The 19,548-nt window shown below is 31.5% G+C and overlaps 1 protein-coding gene across 5 annotated transcripts; it reads right to left on the reverse strand.

Moving 5' to 3' along the window:
- Positions 1-536: 536 nt before the first annotated feature.
- Positions 537-17,561, reverse strand: LOC106075133 (zinc transporter ZIP11-like). Of its 5 annotated transcripts, none has more exons than XM_013236300.2 (9): positions 17,444-17,561; positions 12,971-13,087; positions 12,614-12,652; positions 12,092-12,259; positions 9,976-10,273; positions 7,558-7,627; positions 5,449-5,547; positions 4,945-5,103; positions 537-4,859 (listed from the first exon to the last, which is right to left on the reverse strand). In XM_013236300.2, exons 2-9 carry the CDS (start codon positions 13,076-13,078, stop codon positions 4,781-4,783), a joined length of 1,020 nt encoding a protein of 339 aa, XP_013091754.1. In that variant the 5' UTR covers positions 13,079-13,087; positions 17,444-17,561; the 3' UTR covers positions 537-4,780. The 5 variants fall into 5 exon arrangements, with proteins under 5 accessions (XP_013091754.1, XP_013091698.1, XP_013091543.1 ...); XM_013236244.2 differs by having other exon boundaries at positions 17,431-17,561; XM_013236089.2 differs by having other exon boundaries at positions 17,418-17,555.
- Between the last annotated feature and the right edge of the window lie 1,987 nt (positions 17,562-19,548).

Genomic DNA, 19,548 nt, shown 5'->3' on the forward strand with positions numbered 1-19,548 from the left:
CAGTCATCATCACAAGTCAGTTAATCTAAAGAAGACTGGGGATGGAAACATGATGTTAAAAAAAATGTTTAATATTTAGATGTAGTAAGAACCTAGAAGCATAGGTGGTGGTTTTGGTCTGATTTTATGTCATATATGACAGTGAAATTTAGTTTTTTTTGTTTTTTTAAAAAGACTTACTATAGAACATTTGCACTGTTGAATCCAGTGTGTATAAATATATATACATTTTTTTAGCAGAGGGGAAAAAGTAATTTAAAAAATCTCTTTATATAACAGATGACTAAGACAAACTTTAAGAAACACCTTCAACTTTTCTTATTCTGAGTGATATGTATAATTTTTCTTTAGATTTGAAAATAATTACACACTTAGGCCTAAATCACCTGCAGGACAACGGGAGATGGTAGCAGGTAGGGTTTGAACCCAGGACCATATTGAGACCACCGAACGAAAGTCCTGAGCACTTACTACATGACCAGGCTGCCATCTTAATCTTATTTAGCACTAATAAATAATAATCAAAGAAGACTAACTTTGTATATAACAATGAATACCTTTTTATTAAGTTTAAGATTTATAAATTAGAAAAAGACAAGAGCATGCATTGGAGTGATCAGACCACCCCTAGTTTATAGAATATGCATTGGAGTGATCAGTTATGAATCAGACCATTTGTAAAATATGCATTGTCTTGAATAGATCTATAATTTGCATGCATACTTTGTTACAGTCAAATTCTTGAGCAACTGGAAATAAACTGGCCAGTCTAAATGCTGAAGAATTATGAACAATTTAAAATGAATAAACCTTGACAATCAACTATTTTGTAAAAAATATCGATTAACAATTACTTAATGACTTTTATACCAATGGGGCATTCACACAGGCTAATTCAGTTATAGACAATAAAACACAAAACTTTTTTTTTCCTTAAAAATGTCTTTATATTTAAAATCAACAAAAAGGTTGCAATTGGCATAAATTACATTGTAGATGTTACAAAATGAAATAATTATGAGAGCATATAACATAAAACAACATACAAATCAGTCTGAATACTGTCATTTCAACTTTATAAAACTTTCTTTTTAAGAGAGTCAGAGCAGAAGAAGAGGAAGGTCAAGCTGACATGAAACATGATTGTCTAGGTGCATTTGGCTGAAATGCTGATAGATGGTGCTGTCCTTAGTTGTGTTTACCAGCTTTTAAATGGAACCCTCCAAAGTTGTGTTTATCAACTTTTAAATGGCACTGACCTATATAGTGTTAATCAACTTTTAAAAAGAGAGTTATAAATGTTTACACTGCTTTGTTTCACAATGTAGATTTTAAGTTTTATGAAGACTTAAATAACACACCACTGACTAGTAAACCAATTAAAGACATAGTTTAAATGATTATTACTGGAACTGAGAATATTAATCATTGTAAATATTTTTCAAAATAAATAGCTTGGGAAACAATACAAGTAAAATATACAAGACATTGTAAATTAATTTATTGGCTATGGTAATCTGTAAAAATTTTAGCATGCATTTAAAAGTAGAAAGAATCATTTAATAAATTGTTTAAAAATCTTTTCTCTAATATATTTAACTCAAAAAAAAAAACACTCAACAATTTCTCCCTTTGTCACATAAGGCACAAGGTTTAAATGAATAGTGAGTCACACTTAAGAAGAATTTTGAATGATGCAAATAGATATTTACTGAAGTAGATTAAAACCAATACAAACGTTTAAAATCTTTTTAAAAAATGTTTGAGAGTTCATTTTAATGTCCCAGAGTTGTTTTTTTTTTGATAATTTAATATTCATAAACATATCTATTATGTGAAGCATGGTGGCAGATAAGTTAAGAGTTTGGATGTTCAACCAAAAGTTTTAAAATTCCAATCCTGGTTTGTTGGTTTTTAATTTTAAGATGAATGATGGTCCAACTGGCTGAGTGACATTGAGACCAAAAAATTACACTGAAATAATTTCTTAATCAATATTAAAATACTGAAACTGTTGAACAAGTACAATGTTAAAAATATACACGTTGAAATCTCAGAGAGTTCAAGGTAAAACAAAATGAATAAATATCTCAACAACAATTTAAAATCTGAGTACATAAAAACAAATAGACATTTGCTCTAAACAAAATAGCAATAATTTTTTATCATAATGATAATTAGGAAAAAATTTGTTTCAACAAAAGAATACTTTTAGTTATAGAATTTTCACTTTCTATAGCTTTGGTACTTAGTAATTGCTTGTCACTTGACATTATTCAATAAATCAAAAAATGACTACTGTTAAGTCAGAAACATTAAATCTTACTAAGCAAACTAACCTTGTCCTTGCACACAAGATATTTTTCTATATATCTGATAGCAATTTTAACACACACACAAAATTCCATCACAATAAAGAGAGAGTACTGGTGACTGGTCAACACTTGCTATCAATTTAAAAAAAAATTGCTCCAGCAGATTCTATTAAATATCACACCCATTATCAATCTAAGATTAGAGTTTTGCGATGGATTTATAAAATACAACAACACTAATTTAGTTTCCAGTCTTAAATGTTTCCTACACAATCATCACATGAGTACAACATGAATGAATTTTTGATGGGATTAGCCAAAATCACAGCTGCAGCAGGAATCTAGTTCAAAACATGTGAGCTAAATATATATATATATATATATATATCAAAAGATATATAGTTTATAGCATTTTTCAGCATAAGTGAGGAATGTTTATTTGAAAAGTTTTTTTTATTTAAAAACTCAATCTTCAAAATACAGCAAACATTTCTGTATTCATTTTACTTCTATAGCATTTATTTCAACAAAACACTGAATCATTCAGGTGCTGAAAAACTCAGAATGTAAGCATACACTTGGCACAGAATAAATCAGGTCATAGGATACTCTTTGTGCTGATTATTCAAGACATTGTATACTGGAACAGCTGACCCATTCTGGTTTTAGAAAAACATTTGGTGCTGAATTACAAAGTCATTGCATCCAATTACTACTGAATCATTCCAGAAATGTACTAAGGAATGTATGCCAAGAACATTTTTATTTTTACAAACACAAATCTCAAGGCAAAAAAAAACAATTTTTTCCACATATTAACTCAATCTATAAGAGCTATTATTATTAAATATTACTCCTAATTTAATAGACTATTAATTGTAGCTAAAGGGAGACATAAAATCCTCTATAAACTAAATTTTAGACTTTCTGACTTCATGATAAACATATATAATGTGGTTAATGGATTGATTTGTTTTTTCATTCCCATTAACTAAGTAAAAGCTGAATCGTAGATTCATGTTAGAAAATAAGAATATATTCAGTGTTTATCAACATCAACATGATCTTTTAGAGGACAATTTGTAGGCCTACATTGATGGTTCTAGGTTTTGTTTTATTTAATGAAAAATTATTTTCTTAAAAATTTAAAATAAATTTACTTTTATTTTTCTGTAGAATGTCATAAAATTTGTTCCTGTATATTCCTTACAATTTAAAAAAAAGACAAACCATGATTTAAAGTGGAAATTTTTAGTTTACATATCATAAAAATTTTTCAGATCAAGTTAGCACATTTTGAAATCTGGCAATTAAGGTAACCCCTAATTTTTAAGAAAAAATATTTTCATAACTTGCCAATGCAGATTAAATTATTGAAATGTCAGGTACTGTAATGTTCTTTTTTTAATATTTAAAAATGCAATAATGTTTTTAAAAAATATGTAAATGGGTTCTAGCATGACATAGTTGTAAGTTCTTTGGTTTTGTCATTGAAATGATGTCAAGTAAAAATAAAATACCGTAGCCAATGAGAGCATAAGTTAACTTGTTTGCTAAGTCTATATAATTTAAAGTAATGTTACTATAATATGAACTTTCCCCATACAAAAAAAGATGATGCCCTGAAAATGATATGTAAATCAGGCACATATAAAGTATTATTCCAAATTACAATGAAACCACTTTATGATTTGTAATTAAATGATGTAAAATTAATGCAATTTTTACATTAGTTTTGGAATCTGCTGTGGTTTCTAAGAATAATAGCAATGAGTAAAATGTCTTCCCATAGTTCCTCCATTGAAAAGTTCATTTTAAAAAATTATTCTAATTAATATTAATACTTTGAATTTCATATCAATAATAAAGATATTCTAAATAATAATAAGTTACAAAAAGCTATTTTTTTAAATCAGATCTTTTTTTTTTCTACTCCTTCTTTCCACATTAATTTCCAAGTTATGGCGAAGTGAAATAATTTGCCCCTATAACGCACTAACCTATTATGGTTTAACTTAATAACTTTTTTTGTAAAAGTATATTTATTTTCTAAGAATGAGTACTTAAAGTATCTGCATACTGGAACAATGTATTTCTGTCCCTTCTGGAACCTTTTAAATTTCTATTTCATTTGTTACCTAGTTTATTCATTAATTCATTACACATTAAAAAAAAAAGTATTGAATATATAGAGATTTAAAAATGTCTCTATATTAGAATTCGATGTAAAACTGTGACCGAACTTTCAATAACTCTGATAAAAGCATATTTTTAAATAACATAGAAAGAAATTCCCCATAAGAATTGTATACAAAGAAAATAATAGATTTCATTTAAACATTTCAACCTTCACTTAAAACTCAGATTCTTTTTCCAAAAAAAGTTAAATGTAAATGCCTTTTAAATCTTACACAAAGTCGACAAAGAGACATCAATAAATACATGAGTTCTTCAGCACAAAACTATCAGCCCAGTCCAACATCTAAGACCATCATGACCACAAAACCAACAATGCCACCAAAAGATGCCAGCTTACCATTACCACTGAAATGAAAACAAAGTTTGCATGAAATAAAATAACAAGTTTCAAGTCTTAAAATTTAGGTAATATTAAAAAAGATTCACTTACAAGTTTTGTGCCTCAGGTATAATGTCATCAAAGACAACAAATATCATGGCACCAGCTGCAAAAGCTAAGGCATAAGGAAGAATGGGCTCTGCTAATGTTACTGCTATTGTACCAAGTAAACCAGCTACAGGTTCAACCATTCCACTTAACTGACCATACCTGTAAAAATACATGTCCATAGACTTGACAAAAATAGTTTTAAAATGTGTACGAAGTTGGTAAAAAAACAAACTTAAACTATAAAGATACACACAGCCTTGATCTTAAAAATCCTATAACTTAAATATAACTAATATATTGATTCTTCTCCATTAAAATAAATTACTTGTCAGTCATATTAAACAAGAATTTCAAGGTTGTTAAGCCACATACAAAGATGAAACTACAATGTTTAAAAAAAAAATTTATAAAATGTTAAATTATTCTAAATACTTGATTAGCATTTAACAAATTATTTACAAATGCAGACAATAAAATTAGGGGGTAAAATATTGATTCAATTACCAAAAGCTTTTAATCCTAGACATCCCAGAACAATGTAATGGTAGACTTACAGCTAGGCCTTCTGGAAAATTTTGTATTCCAATACCAAATGCAAGGTTTCTGAAACAGAAGCATATCTAATAAGTTACATGTTGAAATAATAATTTCGTAGAAAGACAAACAAAAACATAACTTTTAAAAAGTTTTTATGCTGTTATTGATACATTCATACATTGATACCTAAGCAGATTCCAGTGATGGCAGAAGATATACAAAATTCAAGAACCTTTTTTTTTGTACACCAGATATTAGGAAATGCTAAAAAAAAAAATACAACTAAAATGTAATTTTGAATTTTAAAAGTATTTCCCACCATAATGTTACAATTCACATTATCCTAACTAAAATAAAATCTTTTTTGCATAAAAAAGTGGCTACTAGCCCTAATAAAGACCACTGTGTAATAAAAATACAACTAGTCATTTGTGTAAGAATAATAAATAAAACAGAACTCTTTCTCTTTTTAGGCAAAGTTCTGACTTTTCATTGTGAACTTATTATTTTCAATTTTAAAATGTCCGTTTCTTATAGAAGATACAACATCCTGTACAGCTCAATAAGATAATCTTAGCTGCTAACTTGATTCAGGCTGTTTGAATGTGAACAAATTATGTTGTCATTTCTCTTGTTATCAAATGCTATGTGCAGACTACTTGCTGATCTTAAAGTATAAAATGTAGAAATCTTGAATTAACAAAATGCTATTTAGATGCTGGGTAATTAACTAGATTTTTAACACTAGAATTATTGTGCAACTTATGCTAATGTCACTAGGAGGTGTGGGCAGCACCAGGTGACACTCTCAAGGTGGTGAAAATGGATCACAACAGCTATTGGGCCCCACGATCCCCTGCTAACCACTGTCAAATAACGCAAACTAAAACTTTATGGTTATAAAAAATGATTACAACATATAATGGTGCACAAAATGTTCCTGAACGTGTATTCAAAATATAAAAAAATATGCCAAATTTAATTTTAAGATCATTATATTGTAAAAAATTATAACCATATTTTTCCCTATGTGGACAATTAGCTAGTAATTTTCCCCAAAGATATACAGAAACTGTTAAATTTCTAGGAACATCATTAGAGCTATTTTAGAAATCCATCTCCACTCAGTGTCTGCCCACCCTGAACCCATCAAGAGTTTGAAAGCTAATAAGAGGCATTGTAAAATAGAATGAACACTTATTTAAACATTGTGTAATAATCAATGAATGTAGGTAATTAGCTCACTGTATTAAGGTTCAACTTAATGAACAATCTAACAAATCTTGAGGGAGGGGGGGACAACCTGAGCAAACAGCAACAGCAACAACAACACTAGAGAAACCAGCGCTTTCAAGTCCTAATTTAGCAGGATAATAAACATAACAATCTTACTCTATTAGTCACCTTCAATGACATGATTGCAGGGGAAATTAGTACTAGATCTAGAATAATAATGGCAATGACTTTAATTCTGAAGATTTAAGATTAATGCAGTGTTTCGCATGGCCATGCAAACCCTGTTGCGTCCTGCATATTTTTACACATCTGACGCATATAAAGCCATTATCTAGAATATTTAGTCACAATTATATGACATATTACTTAAGTACTTGAAATTTTAAAAACAAGATTATAGCAGTAACTGAACATAAAGATCAAATCCAGAAAGGAAATTAGAAAAAAAGTTGCCTTTTCATAAATGTCTACAGATAAAAATCAAAATTACAAAAACTAAATGTTTGAAATCCCACATGAATTTTAATTTAAAAGTATCTAAATTTAATATAAATTTTAACACTTATGTATATGTGTTGGAAATCAATATTTTTATATGGGCACTTCCATTAATACGGTAGTACTAATAATATTATTATTAATATCTATTCACAAATTGTTAGCTGAAAATAATAAATTTTAAAAAATTATAAAAAAAGAAAAATTATACTTAAGTTTTTTGGATACTATTTTTAAGACTTTAACAAAAAATGGAAAAAATTCATGTGAATGAGATTTTAATATGTATATATATATATATATATATAATATTTTTAAAACCAATTTTTTTTAGAAACTCACCTAGCTTTGTCTAAAGTTGCTGACGGTGTTTTACCAATAGCTCCAAACCCCACACCAACAGCTAGTCCCTCTGAGAAAGGAAAATTGCATCCATGCAAGTTACTATGCAGAGCATTAAAGTGCAACTATGAAACAGAAATGTGATAGTCTAACAGGGACAACAAGGACACCATGTTTTTATGAGTTTCGCTTTATTGAGATGGAGAAAGAGTAAATTCTAGCTAATGTTCCCCTTTTAATCCTTGTCTATTTTGATATTCATATCAGAATTTTCCTGAACTTTGTTGTACTAGCATTCTTCAGCACTCACCATTTTGGAGCCAGAAGTTCTAGTGATAACTCAGGAAAAAACAAAAACCTTTGTAATAAGCATCTTAGATTATGATGATTTACATTTTTATCACCATGTTTAATCACTCTCTTCCAACGTGAGGCACCAGGCTTGTCATCTGAGAAGCCCTAACAACACATTGACAAGACTCATACATAAATAAACAAAAATACATAGAGGGGATACAGAATTATTTTACAAGCAGCATACATCAACATCAGCACATTCATACACAGACATGGCACTGTCACCTGGGTGGACTCAACTATCACTTATAGTGACCAGCATCCCTACTCTTTCTAGTTTTTGCCCCCTCTTCCTTTCCCTCTCTAATGTTTGGTACAATGGTTATCATTTGGTGACTTCCTAGCTCGGCTCCTAAGATTCAAGATAAGGCTCATTAAAAAATTACTTCCGTCTTGTTTCATTCTTTCCCACTTCTAATTCTAATTAATTTATACATATAGCAATATTACATTATTCCCTGATTTTAAAAAATGACACAATCTTATAGTCTGATCAATCTGTCAGTCCTAAATCTAATGAAAAAAAAAAACAACTACACTACACAAACAAGGCCCCCAAAGTGGTCCACCCAGGCAGGTAAAAAGGCAGGTTTCAATATTATCAGAATGAAATTCTATCACAGACAAATGAGAGAAAATAATGGAGAAAAAAAGGTTAACAGCAGACCAAAGGATAGGTGAAAGTGAAGTTAGATGTGAACATGGCCTAACTGATGTCTTGTAATGAATATCTAACTGATCTAATTGTTTTATTAAGCGCCAATCTCTTATTCCTCAAAAATAAAACATTTCCATAAAAATAAAAAAAAATTTTAAAAAAATAAAAAAAATTTTCTTTGGTAAAGTGTTCTACGGCAATCGCATTACTGCAGTTCATGTGATAATATGAAAAACTACTTATTAATTGTTGTTTTAAATTATGTCTGACTTATATGCATACTAGATAGATTTTTTCTCTTTAAAAAAATAATAAACATTTTTTGTGTGTAAATATAGTACTTAGTATAACAGAACTTCCGTAATTTTGGCAAAAAATCTACAACCGTTTGCAGAAATGTGTTAAAAATATGGTAAATAGTCGTCTCCCCTAATAAAGAGCCTCAAGTGTTTGTTACTATTAATATTGAATAGTTGTAAAAAGGTGTACTTTTATGAAAAAACTGCTTGCATAAGTGATTAAAAAAATTAGATTTCTCGCTTTCAGAAAAAAGTAGCCGTTGCATCAGAACTTTGATGGTCTAAAATATTGTGATGTTGGATTTTCACTATCTTTTCTAGTTTACAAGATCTAAACGAGATGGATGAACGGACGGACAGACGGACGGACAGACAGGCCACACAAAACTAATAGCATCTTTTCCCCTTTCGGGGGCCACTAACAAAATGCATTTTTATAATTTGAACACAAACACACATACAAAATTAAAATGTATCAACCTTTAAAAATACATTAATAAATAAACATATATTATTTGTCAAAGACATTAAGCCTATAAAGTCTGGCCTGACTATTCATCTGCAAGTTAATATTTTACCTTGTGTGTATTAAATCAAATTTATTGCAAAAAAATTGTTGCAGCAACTCTTGATAACCAAGCTCTTGATAACTAAGTTTGTATATTTTTATATATCTAATGTAGAGTATACTCCCTTGTAGATTTGTATAAATTATGCAAGAGGCAGGGGGCATGGTGGCTGAGTGGTAAAGCACTCGACTTCGGAGCCGAGGGGGGTCTCAGGTTTGAATTTTGGTGAAGATAGAAATTTTGAGGAACCCCTGATTCCCCTAAACTGGGTACCGACATTAGTTGGGGAAAGTAAAGGCAGTTGGTTGTTGTGCTGGCCACATGATGTTAACTGTTGTGATGTTAACTGTTGACCATAGAAGCAGATGACCTTTATTATCACTTGCTAAATAAAATGCAAAGTTTGAAAGGGGTATTTTACTATGCAAGAGGCAATCAGGACCTACCAAATGTTGCAGTGATAAGTTACTTTCATAATTTGAATAAAGAACCACCTTCAATATAAACATTTCTTTAATAGACTTATTACACAAACCTGGTATATTGTGTATTGTAATTGCTATTATTAGTAGCATCATCCGCCTCCAGTTGATCAAGTGACATGTGTTGGTTTCTAAATAGGCTGATGCACTAGATGAATTCTGGCTGGTAGTTGAGTACATGCTGTCCATGGCAGGCGTGGACGTCTGTCTCTTCTTTAAAGAACTGTCAGCACTGTTCCTATACTTTGTGAAACTCACACTTTCATCAACAGTGAGCATAATAGAGTTTGGGGAGTCTTCATTCTTGGGATCATCGGATAAGCTTTTAGTTTCTGGGTGAAGTAGGTCTCCCTGGTAGGATGGCAACAAGAGTTCATTAATTTTAATTGAACACTAACCTCTTCTAATAAATAGCAAAAAAGATTAGCACAAAGATTACATGTGACCATGACTTACAAAGGGCATTCACATGTGCAATGCAAAATCTTACCAGATACAGAATAATACTTCAAAAAAGAATCTAAGTGAAGTTGAGTTTTCGATATAATTTAGAATAATTAATTTGCATCAATGCAGTATCAAAAAAATATATATTTTTTTGCTACAAATTATTTGAAAAGCTAATTTAGTGCAATTTTTTCTTAACAATCATAACTTGGGAATTTTGCCAACATGTATTTTTACTATAAAAAAAAACTACTACAAACTAACAGAACCTAACCCTGCCACTCTTTGGACAAAGTGAAAAGGTTTTAGATTTGTTATTGAACTATTATAAAGATTGAGTTTGAAGCTTTTAGTGCTGAAACAAATGAGTAAACATGACATATTATTATAATAGCAGCACTAAGGTATCAAGGTTATTGAGAGTAGATGGTGAATATGTCAAAAGCAGTGAGCAGGTACCAGTGTAATATCTAGTTGCACTATCCAGATCTCAAACAAAAAAAGAGCTTTCAAGTCATCTGGTCTCCGCATCGCTACCCAGAGTTACATGATTACACGCAACTCCCATGTTACTTTACTTTGTGAGGACAACTTTGTCAGGGATGTGGGTGGGCTCTGGGAGGTGCACATAATGTAAAATGAACCATTGAAAAAAAACTATTTTAAAAAATACATCTATAAGAGTGATTTTTATTTAAAATTTCATTTTTTTTTAAACCTACTTATAGAAACTTCATTAGCTGTTTGGTGATTCCATCATGTTGACAGAATGGTTGAATGAAAGTTACTTGTCTTATCTTATAAATTACAGAGGTTACTTCAAAAGAAATGATAATTGTGCCCTATGTGTATCATGTGTCAATATAGTCATGCATGTTAATCAGTGACTTAAATCTTCCAAGTCGTTGGTTCCTGTCTGATTCAGGCAACACATTCCATGCTCTAATAGCAATAGGGAAGAAGAAGCACTTGTACAAATTTGTCCTAGCATATGGAATAAGAAAAGTGCCTTTATCTTTGTGTATTTCTGAATATTTTCTTAGTTTTTATCTTAACATTTGTAAATTATGATTCAGTGTTTTATTGCTACTTTACTTTTTAGTCTTCTGTCCTGAAGGGTCTCTAAATGTATTGATTTTACTCATGGTTTCACTAGGATCAAATGTAAATTTTTATTTTTAATTACAATGGACAGAATATATTTTGTAAATATGACTGCATATCTTGGAGAGACAATTGGTCTTTTTAAATACATGTAACTAATTTAGGCCAGATTTGGTTTAGCATAAAACTTGAAACAGTATATTTAGAAGTAGGACATATAATCACAAAATTGAACAAATGGTCTAGATGTCAAAAGAAATACAGAAGACACTTTAAAGAACCCACTTCTAGATAGTGTTTTTAAATAAGTAGGAATAAATTTAAAAGAAATAAAAAGTGGGTTTTTTATGTTTATTTTTTGCTCAAATCTATTTAAGTAAACATAACTAGCACACAGACTAACAAAGCTTCACAAACTTCCTAACTTAAAGATAGACTTAAGAATGGACTATTTCATTCAAAAATGACATATAAGTTGATACACAAGTAGAAAAAAAAAAGAAAAGACAAACAAACTCAGAATGTAAGGAAACCTTTAAAAATCATTATTAAAAATTGCTCTATAATAATACTTTTAAACATCTACACAGGCAATACCAAGAAAATACCAAAACTTACAGAGTTTGGAATGAAAAAATCTGCAGCAAATACAAATAAAGCTCCTAGAGTAAACCCTATGCTTATAGGTACAAATGCATATTGGCCTTCATTGCCATAAGAACCAGAATTTTCAGCCATCTCTATGGCTGGTGCCAGTAAGGACCAAAATGAAGCAGCTGTCATCACCTAGAAAAGAATTTTCAGTTTGAAATTTATTTCAACTAAGAATTTAAAATTAAAAATATGTTTTTTTTATAATCATGAAAAAATAAGGCAATTCCTATAAATTCTTAATATAATGAATAAAAAAATCTACATTTCTTATAGTAGGCAAAAATAGTTGTAAGAAAAAGTAGGTCTGGGTATTTAGTTTTTAATAATGATTTTATTTTAGAGAATATGATTTTTATGTAAAGTTTCACTTTATAAAGATTTCAAAGACTTTAAAAAATCAAGATCTCTGTATGACATTTTCTCATATTTCAATTATTTTTAAAAGTTCTTTAGATTGAGTTGTCATTTGTTAAAAGGTCAACTTACCCCTGCAGCAAACCCTAAACTAATATCCAAAACTTTTCTCTGGAAAACAATTCAAAATATTAGTGAGACAATATTATATACATTAATATTTTTAAAATACATAAATAGATGTGGATCAAACTATTTTTCCTATAAAATTTAAAATATTGCAAAATTTTTTTATCTTTTTTTTTTCTACAAATTAAATTTCTTCTGAAACAAGGGGAAAAAAATCACAAATTATGACTTTGATTAGACCTACAAAGATTTGTTTTACTGAAATCATCATAGAATTCTACATCTAGCAAACTGATTTAACATAGTTTTGGAAAAAAAAAAGATTTTGTACACATAAAAAAAAAATCAAGCGGCTCATACCTGAGCTCCATTAAAGACAAAGACTAGTGCTGCCCCTGCAGCTGTCAAACCCCAAGTAAAAAGTGTTCCAAGAAATGTTTGCATTAATGGATGAGCATTTTCTAGCATGATGACAATCTGCAATGCAAACAAAGTTTTACAAAATAGTTGTGATTATTGTGTAAGCGCTTATAAATCATAGAGAAACACTTTGATGGGATTCTAGATTCTAGTAGTAAGTAGAGATGTAATAGAGTCTAGATCTGGAGATTATATATTATTATAGATACTAAGTCGACTAAGCAAATTGAGAGTAAGACTAAGACAAAGTAAGAGGGCCTTAGAATCTAGAGATTCTAATTTCGGCCCAAACATGATAATACCCTCCCTAATGTATAGACATAGATCAGTGTTTCTCAAACTTTTTTGTCTGCTGGCACAGTAAAAAAAACTACTAAAATTTCGCGGCACACTAGGATGCAGGTGTTTTATAATAAAATGAAAAATTATTTGACCTTTTTTTAAGTATTACATTCAATGTGAAAGGTGTGTCTGTTTTTGAGAGGAAATGCGATCTAATGGAGACTCCAAAGTCGATAGACAAACTCGCATTTCATTGTCTATTGTAAGAAGTCTCTCTCTTTTCTTAGACTTGATTTCAGTCAGTACTGAAAATCCAAATTCACAAAATCATGAAGATATAAACTGATTGCAGGATATAACTTGTCGATTGAAATCCAAAACATAAACTAATACACAATCACAAAATTTGACTTAAGAACTGCATTTTTTTTAATGAATGAGCTGCTCTTCTTCTTCATTTATAAGATTTGTAGCTTCATTTTTTCCAAATGGATAGCTGACCCATCCATATTCAAGACTTTTAACTGTTGGGAAGTAATGCTGCAGTGCTAACTGCAGGTGTGTCAAAGTGTTCAAAATTTCGGATGTGATTTCTTTAGTTGAAGCACATTCATTTTAAATAGGAAAGCAGTCGAAGACTCCTTTCGAGATCTTACTTTGCCACAAAGACAATTTTTCACCAAGTGACTTCAGTTTTGAGGATGCAGTGATGGTCCTTGAAGAATTAAATTCAATGAATTTAATTTGTCAAATAAATCAGAGAGAAATGTCACCTTAACCCACCAGATCTTGTCATGAATAGAAAATCCAATTTTGTTCAGCCTCCAAGAATGAAATCAGCTCAGCCTCGAGTTGGAGGACACGCTATAACACTTTTCCCCCTGGAGAGCCAACGAACGTTGGTGTGATACAGGAGGCATTTGTAGTCTGAATCCATAGCTTCACAGAGCTAAGAGAGAAATCGGGATGCTAGCGGTCGAGATTTGATGAAGTTTACACCTTCAATCCAGAACAGACATCAAATCTTTCGGCAAAGATTTGAAGGCAAGAGCTTATCTGTGGATCATGCAGTGAACAACTAATACATATGGATTTTCTAGACGCACAAGAGTGATGAATCTCTTTCTATTTCCCTGCATGGAAGGACAGCCATCGGTGCAAACGCTGACACAGTTTTTCCACTGTAGTTTGAATAGCAAAATGTTTTCGATTACCACATTGAAAATATCTTCGTCTTTGGTCGTAGTTTGTAAGTCTTTGCAAATTAAGAATTCGTTGACACATTATTTATCCTTTATGAACCTAATAAAAGCTAGCAGCTTAACGTTAGTGGATTCATCAACTTGAAGAGACCACAGCAGAGACACTTCATCGTCAGTCACGTCGAAGTGTTCGCAGATTTGATCTTGTCTGAGCGAGATAGTATAATTTGACAAAAGAACTTTCTTAACTTTTTCGGTGGCATCGGGTCCTAGAATAGTTTCAACAACTATTGCTAAAGCTGGTGCAATGACAGATGCAGCCTCTGTGTGCGTTCTTGCGCTTTGCTAATAACTGAGCAACCTTATAACTTGCAATCAATCCCTTTTCTGGCAGCTTAAGTTAGTTCGTAAGTTTCTTAGCTTTTTTATTTTGTTGAGTCCTGATGTTTTCGAAGTATTCCTTCGGTTGTGCTTTTACAGCTGGATATTTTGTTTCCAAGTGTCTCTTCAATTTGCTTGGAACAAGCGCCTCATTCGACAGAGTTGCATTGCAGATTAGACAGAATGGCAATGGAGCATCTTCAGGTCCCGAAGATATGAAACCATATGCGATGTAATTTTCTTTGTACCTTCGTTTGGTTCCTTGCTTTTCATTTAACACTTTCGCAGTTTCATTCTTGCTAATGTATTTCTCCGTGGATAACAATGAATAAGGCTTATTGATAATTTGTTAATATTAGCATACATTTAAAAACTTTACATGAAACACATCGCTTATTATTATAGTTACCAATTCAAAAATTGTTGTGCGTCTGCTTAGGCGGCCTACATTTTAGTCATTATAATAATATAAGTATAGTGGAAAATTTAATAACCTAAATGGCTAACACCCCTTTCCGTCAAAATGGAGCGATCGGATTTAGCAGGGCCATGAAAATGGGAGAGTGCGGACTACTATTACTGGTCGTTACAAGTGGGGATGTCATGCAACGTAAAATAAAAATTTAATATTAGGCAGACATGTGTAACGCTGCACATATGGCGTTCTAAAAACTCCTGCGGCACATCTGCAAATCTTCGGCGGCACACAGTTTGAGAAACACTGATCTAGATAGAATCTACCAGATTTCACTAGCTAGGCTAAGTAAAGTAAGTAAGTAAAACTACTAAAGTTGGTAAATAAACAGTGAAATAAAGCCTTACTAAGATTAAGCAGCCTAAGTGACTAAGTCACTAAGTTGTCTAAGTGAAGTAAAAGTGTCACTAAGACTAGAGTGTCACTAGAGTAGTAAGAGTCAGAGTAAGAGTAAGTGTAAGACGAGTTAAGCTAAAAAAGTAAGTTAAGAGATTAAAGTCTAGATCTGGAGTAGTTTATGCTATTCGGACACCTATATTATAGGCCAAAATTTCAAAGTTTCACTTTGACAGCATATTATTTGACAATGGTTCGACATAGAAAAGAAAATGAAGTATCAAAATCTTCTTTAGTTTAAGGAGAATAAGGATGACTACTTATATTTGTACCCCTAACCTATATTTGTTATTATATTTAAGGTCAAAGAGGCCATGTGTTTTCGTTTAATTAAGACAAATTTGACCCACATTTTTTTTATTTCGGACACCATAATTTATTTCAGACAGTCTCTATATTTAGACATCAACAAACTCATATTTTAATTCTATATTAACATTAAATTAAAACTAAATTTTAAGATCACATGCCTCACATGGCATAGCCCCTCACATGAAATCATTAAGATGTTTTCAAATTATGCATAAATATGAACACAAAAAATAAAAATATGAACACACTTATTCTACCAAAATTAGGTCACTGGGATAGTGACTTCTACACAGACTTTAGACTTATTTTATGTTTGCATGATTAGATGTGTGTTGAATGTTTGTGTTTTTTGTTTATTAATTTAATAAATTTCTAATACAGATGATCTTTTGTAGTATAGTACAGGTTAGGATGTCCATTTTTGCCTAAATAGCTGAATCCTCTATATTCTCTCTATATAAATCTAGATCTATCGATCTAGTAGGTCTAGATCTAGGCATTAAACTTCATTCAATGTACCAAGCTCACTCCAAACATTTGCCCATTTATTCTCTATAAAAAAACAAAAACAAAAAAACAAATATAATAAAAGATCATTAACATTGATGTCCAAAACTGGCTGCTTGAAATAAATTTTATTTTAATTCAAACACACTATTAGATTATTTTTTTTGTAGACTCATATGGAATCAAACAACTTGGCTTATGAATCAAATAAATCAGCTCCAAAAACATAATAAATATTGCCAGGCTCATTAGCATAGATTTAGCCAACCAAAAAATATAGATCTTAACCCTAGGTCAAGAGGCAAAGTCACTAACATACATAGTCATAGATTCATAGATCTACTTAGTTTACATTATAGGAAAAAACAACAACCTGACTTACTTAGACTTAGACATTTGAAATTCTTTTTTCTTACATAAAAAGACAGCTATATATATAAATATAGACATAAATGCCATGGAAGGAAATTGGGTCACAATCATTGAAAAATGGACAAGCGCATAATAAAGCACGCTAATTTCATATTAAATATCAAAATAAAGATTTAATGACTACAAAAAGTTCAAAAACAGCGAGTGTCCGAATTCATGTAATCATTATTATGATCCTGTAATGTCTGGATTAAATAACTTTAAACTTACTCTACTCATTACATAGACACTGTAGTGATAGTCACAGTGTATTTTAAATTTACTCTACTCTACAGTGTCTACTAGACTTAACTAAACTAGACTAGAGTTATTAGTAGAGTAGAGTCTCAGTAGACTGTAGACCTAGCTTAAGTCTAGACTCTAGAATTTATATTTTATTAATTTTATAAACTTAATAAACCTCGGGCTCGCACCAAAAATGCATACTTTGCCAATAATAAAATTTAGATATATATTATATCTAGATCTAGATAGATCTAATCGACTCTGGTAGATCTTTAATACGTGTCCCAGTTAAGAGTCCTCTGCTACGAGAAAAAAGAATTGTTTGTTTCTTTAAAAAAACTTTTTTTTTTTTTATTAAAATCTAGTCCGAAAGTTATATGAGGGTCAGTGAGACCAAATGCCCACCAGCTACGCCCGTTGATTTGTTTCCAGACTAGATTAATATAGGGACAATCATATGTCTATATTGTTTTGTTTTTTTTTTAATATAATAATAATAGATCTCTCCCCCCCTCTTTCTCTCTGTGGCATTTTAACCTACTTCTCGGGAGACGATCTTAGCCCTTTGCAATTTCTCATGTGACTCAAATTTGCCGTTCCTTACCCTACATCGCATTTGTGTATTTACTAATTTAGTCTTATATGCTCGCCTAGTGTTGTTGTTTTAATGATAAAAGTATTATGCCCCCGGGATCAAAATGTGTCATTTAGGGTTTTTGGCCTGATCCTAAAACGTTGGTCCGTCACTAACCTAACTCATGCATGTTAGTTGAAGGAACTTGAAGGTCAATTCAATGAATAATTAAGATGAGACCGTTTCATTCGAGAATGCTACGTAGTCTAGGCTTAGGCCTATTGCCGCCTATATAGCCTACATTTGCTTCTCACTTTTGGTAGGCCTACTTTTCGAATCACACCTGATGTGATACTGTAATAGGCTACATTCACATATTCACATGTTTCAGCTACACGCTCGAACCTGCCTGGTGCTCAAAGTTATGCCTATTTGTCTAGAATAGTTTCAAAATTAGGCAGCTCTCTTTTACATTTTAGTTCTATATGGGTATTTTTGGGGTTAGTGTCTTCTTCGGGCCTCTCGATTGAAAATGCAGTTCTGAAGAACAAGGTTGGCATTTTCTAGAGACTTTTCACTGATCGCAATTTTCAATTTCCAGAACATACGCCTATAGTTGACGCATTTTGTTGTGCCCTGTTCTGAGCGGGTCACGGAGGTCACGTTCTGAGGCGAAAAATTATAAGCTGGTCAAGTCGGGCTACCTTATAATAGGGACCTTTAGGCAGCATAATAGGTCCTACGGGTAATAGCAAGTCCAATTTTTATTTGATCTACTCATTATTAGTTTATTCGTTTCTTCCGGATAGATGCCATTCCTGACAATCTTCTTTGGTGGTATGCTAGCGTGGTAGTTGCTAATTCTAGTGCTTCCTTTTCTGCTCCGTGTCTGAGCACTCGGGTTTCAATTGACTTTTCTAGTATTTCTCCTTTGGGTCATTCAATAAGTAGGCTATATTCCAGCTATTCCGTTTCTGATGGCTTCTTGAGAGCCGTCTGTGTAAGATCTGACCCATTATTGGTTGTTGGGGTAATGGGTAGATCTGCAAACCAAATAACCTATCGTGTAAGGGTGTCTAATCTAACGTAGATGGCACAATGATATTATTCAGTGATTATTTTGTGATGGTACGCTACGGTACGGTGTACCGGGACCTTTTTCAATATGTGGAAAAAATTATTTCTTTTCTTGCATTTGAACGTTAATTATTCATTTATTAGTACTTAAAAGAAGCTATCCATCACTGAGTACCGCACCTTTTTTTTAAACAAAATAAAAAAAAAAAAAAACACTGATTCGGTGAGTAGCCTAAATCCCCACCGGCAGACAACGGTTATGTCTGCGATGGATGTAACAAAACATAATAATATAATTTACATGTTTGTGCGGTTTGTGTTTTTTAATTGTTGTATGGTACGTCTAGAGCGATTGTTCATTTTTTTTTTTTATGAAGTAACGCCTGTAGCTTATTTTACAAGATAGGATCTCTCTCAGTACAGAAACAGAACGACATGGCTGCCTGGTCTTTGCATGCACTCCGGATTGTCCCTGTTTGGAACCCTTTCAGCGGCCACCCTCAGCTGTTTGGGCAAGGATAGGCCTATACAATCTTCAAGTCAAGTTTGTCTTTACGTAAAAATACCGCAATGTTCACGCTGGTGGTATTCAGGCAGACGATCGTGCACTTTGTCCATTCTTCTTCTTGAAACTGTCAGGTAGAGTCGAGCCTTC

The sequence above is a fragment of the Biomphalaria glabrata genome, chromosome 2, assembly GCF_947242115.1.
Source record: "Biomphalaria glabrata chromosome 2, xgBioGlab47.1, whole genome shotgun sequence".
In the NCBI taxonomy this organism is placed as follows: Eukaryota; Metazoa; Mollusca; class Gastropoda; family Planorbidae; genus Biomphalaria; species Biomphalaria glabrata.

What these genes read in the sequence shown, in the direction of transcription:
- LOC106075133 (XM_013236089.2), bottom strand. Translation starts at nt 17,441, where the DNA reads ATGCATTTTTGGTGCGAGCCCGAG. An exon ending in GTTTAGGGTTTGCTGCAGGG is followed by an intron (nt 12,260 to 12,613) that starts GTAAGTTGACCT and finishes ATTCTTTTCTAG; the next exon opens with GTGATGACAGCTGCTTCATT. An exon ending in ATTTTTTCATTCCAAACTCT is followed by an intron (nt 10,274 to 12,091) that starts GTAAGTTTTGGT and finishes CCATCCTACCAG; the next exon opens with GGAGACCTACTTCACCCAGA.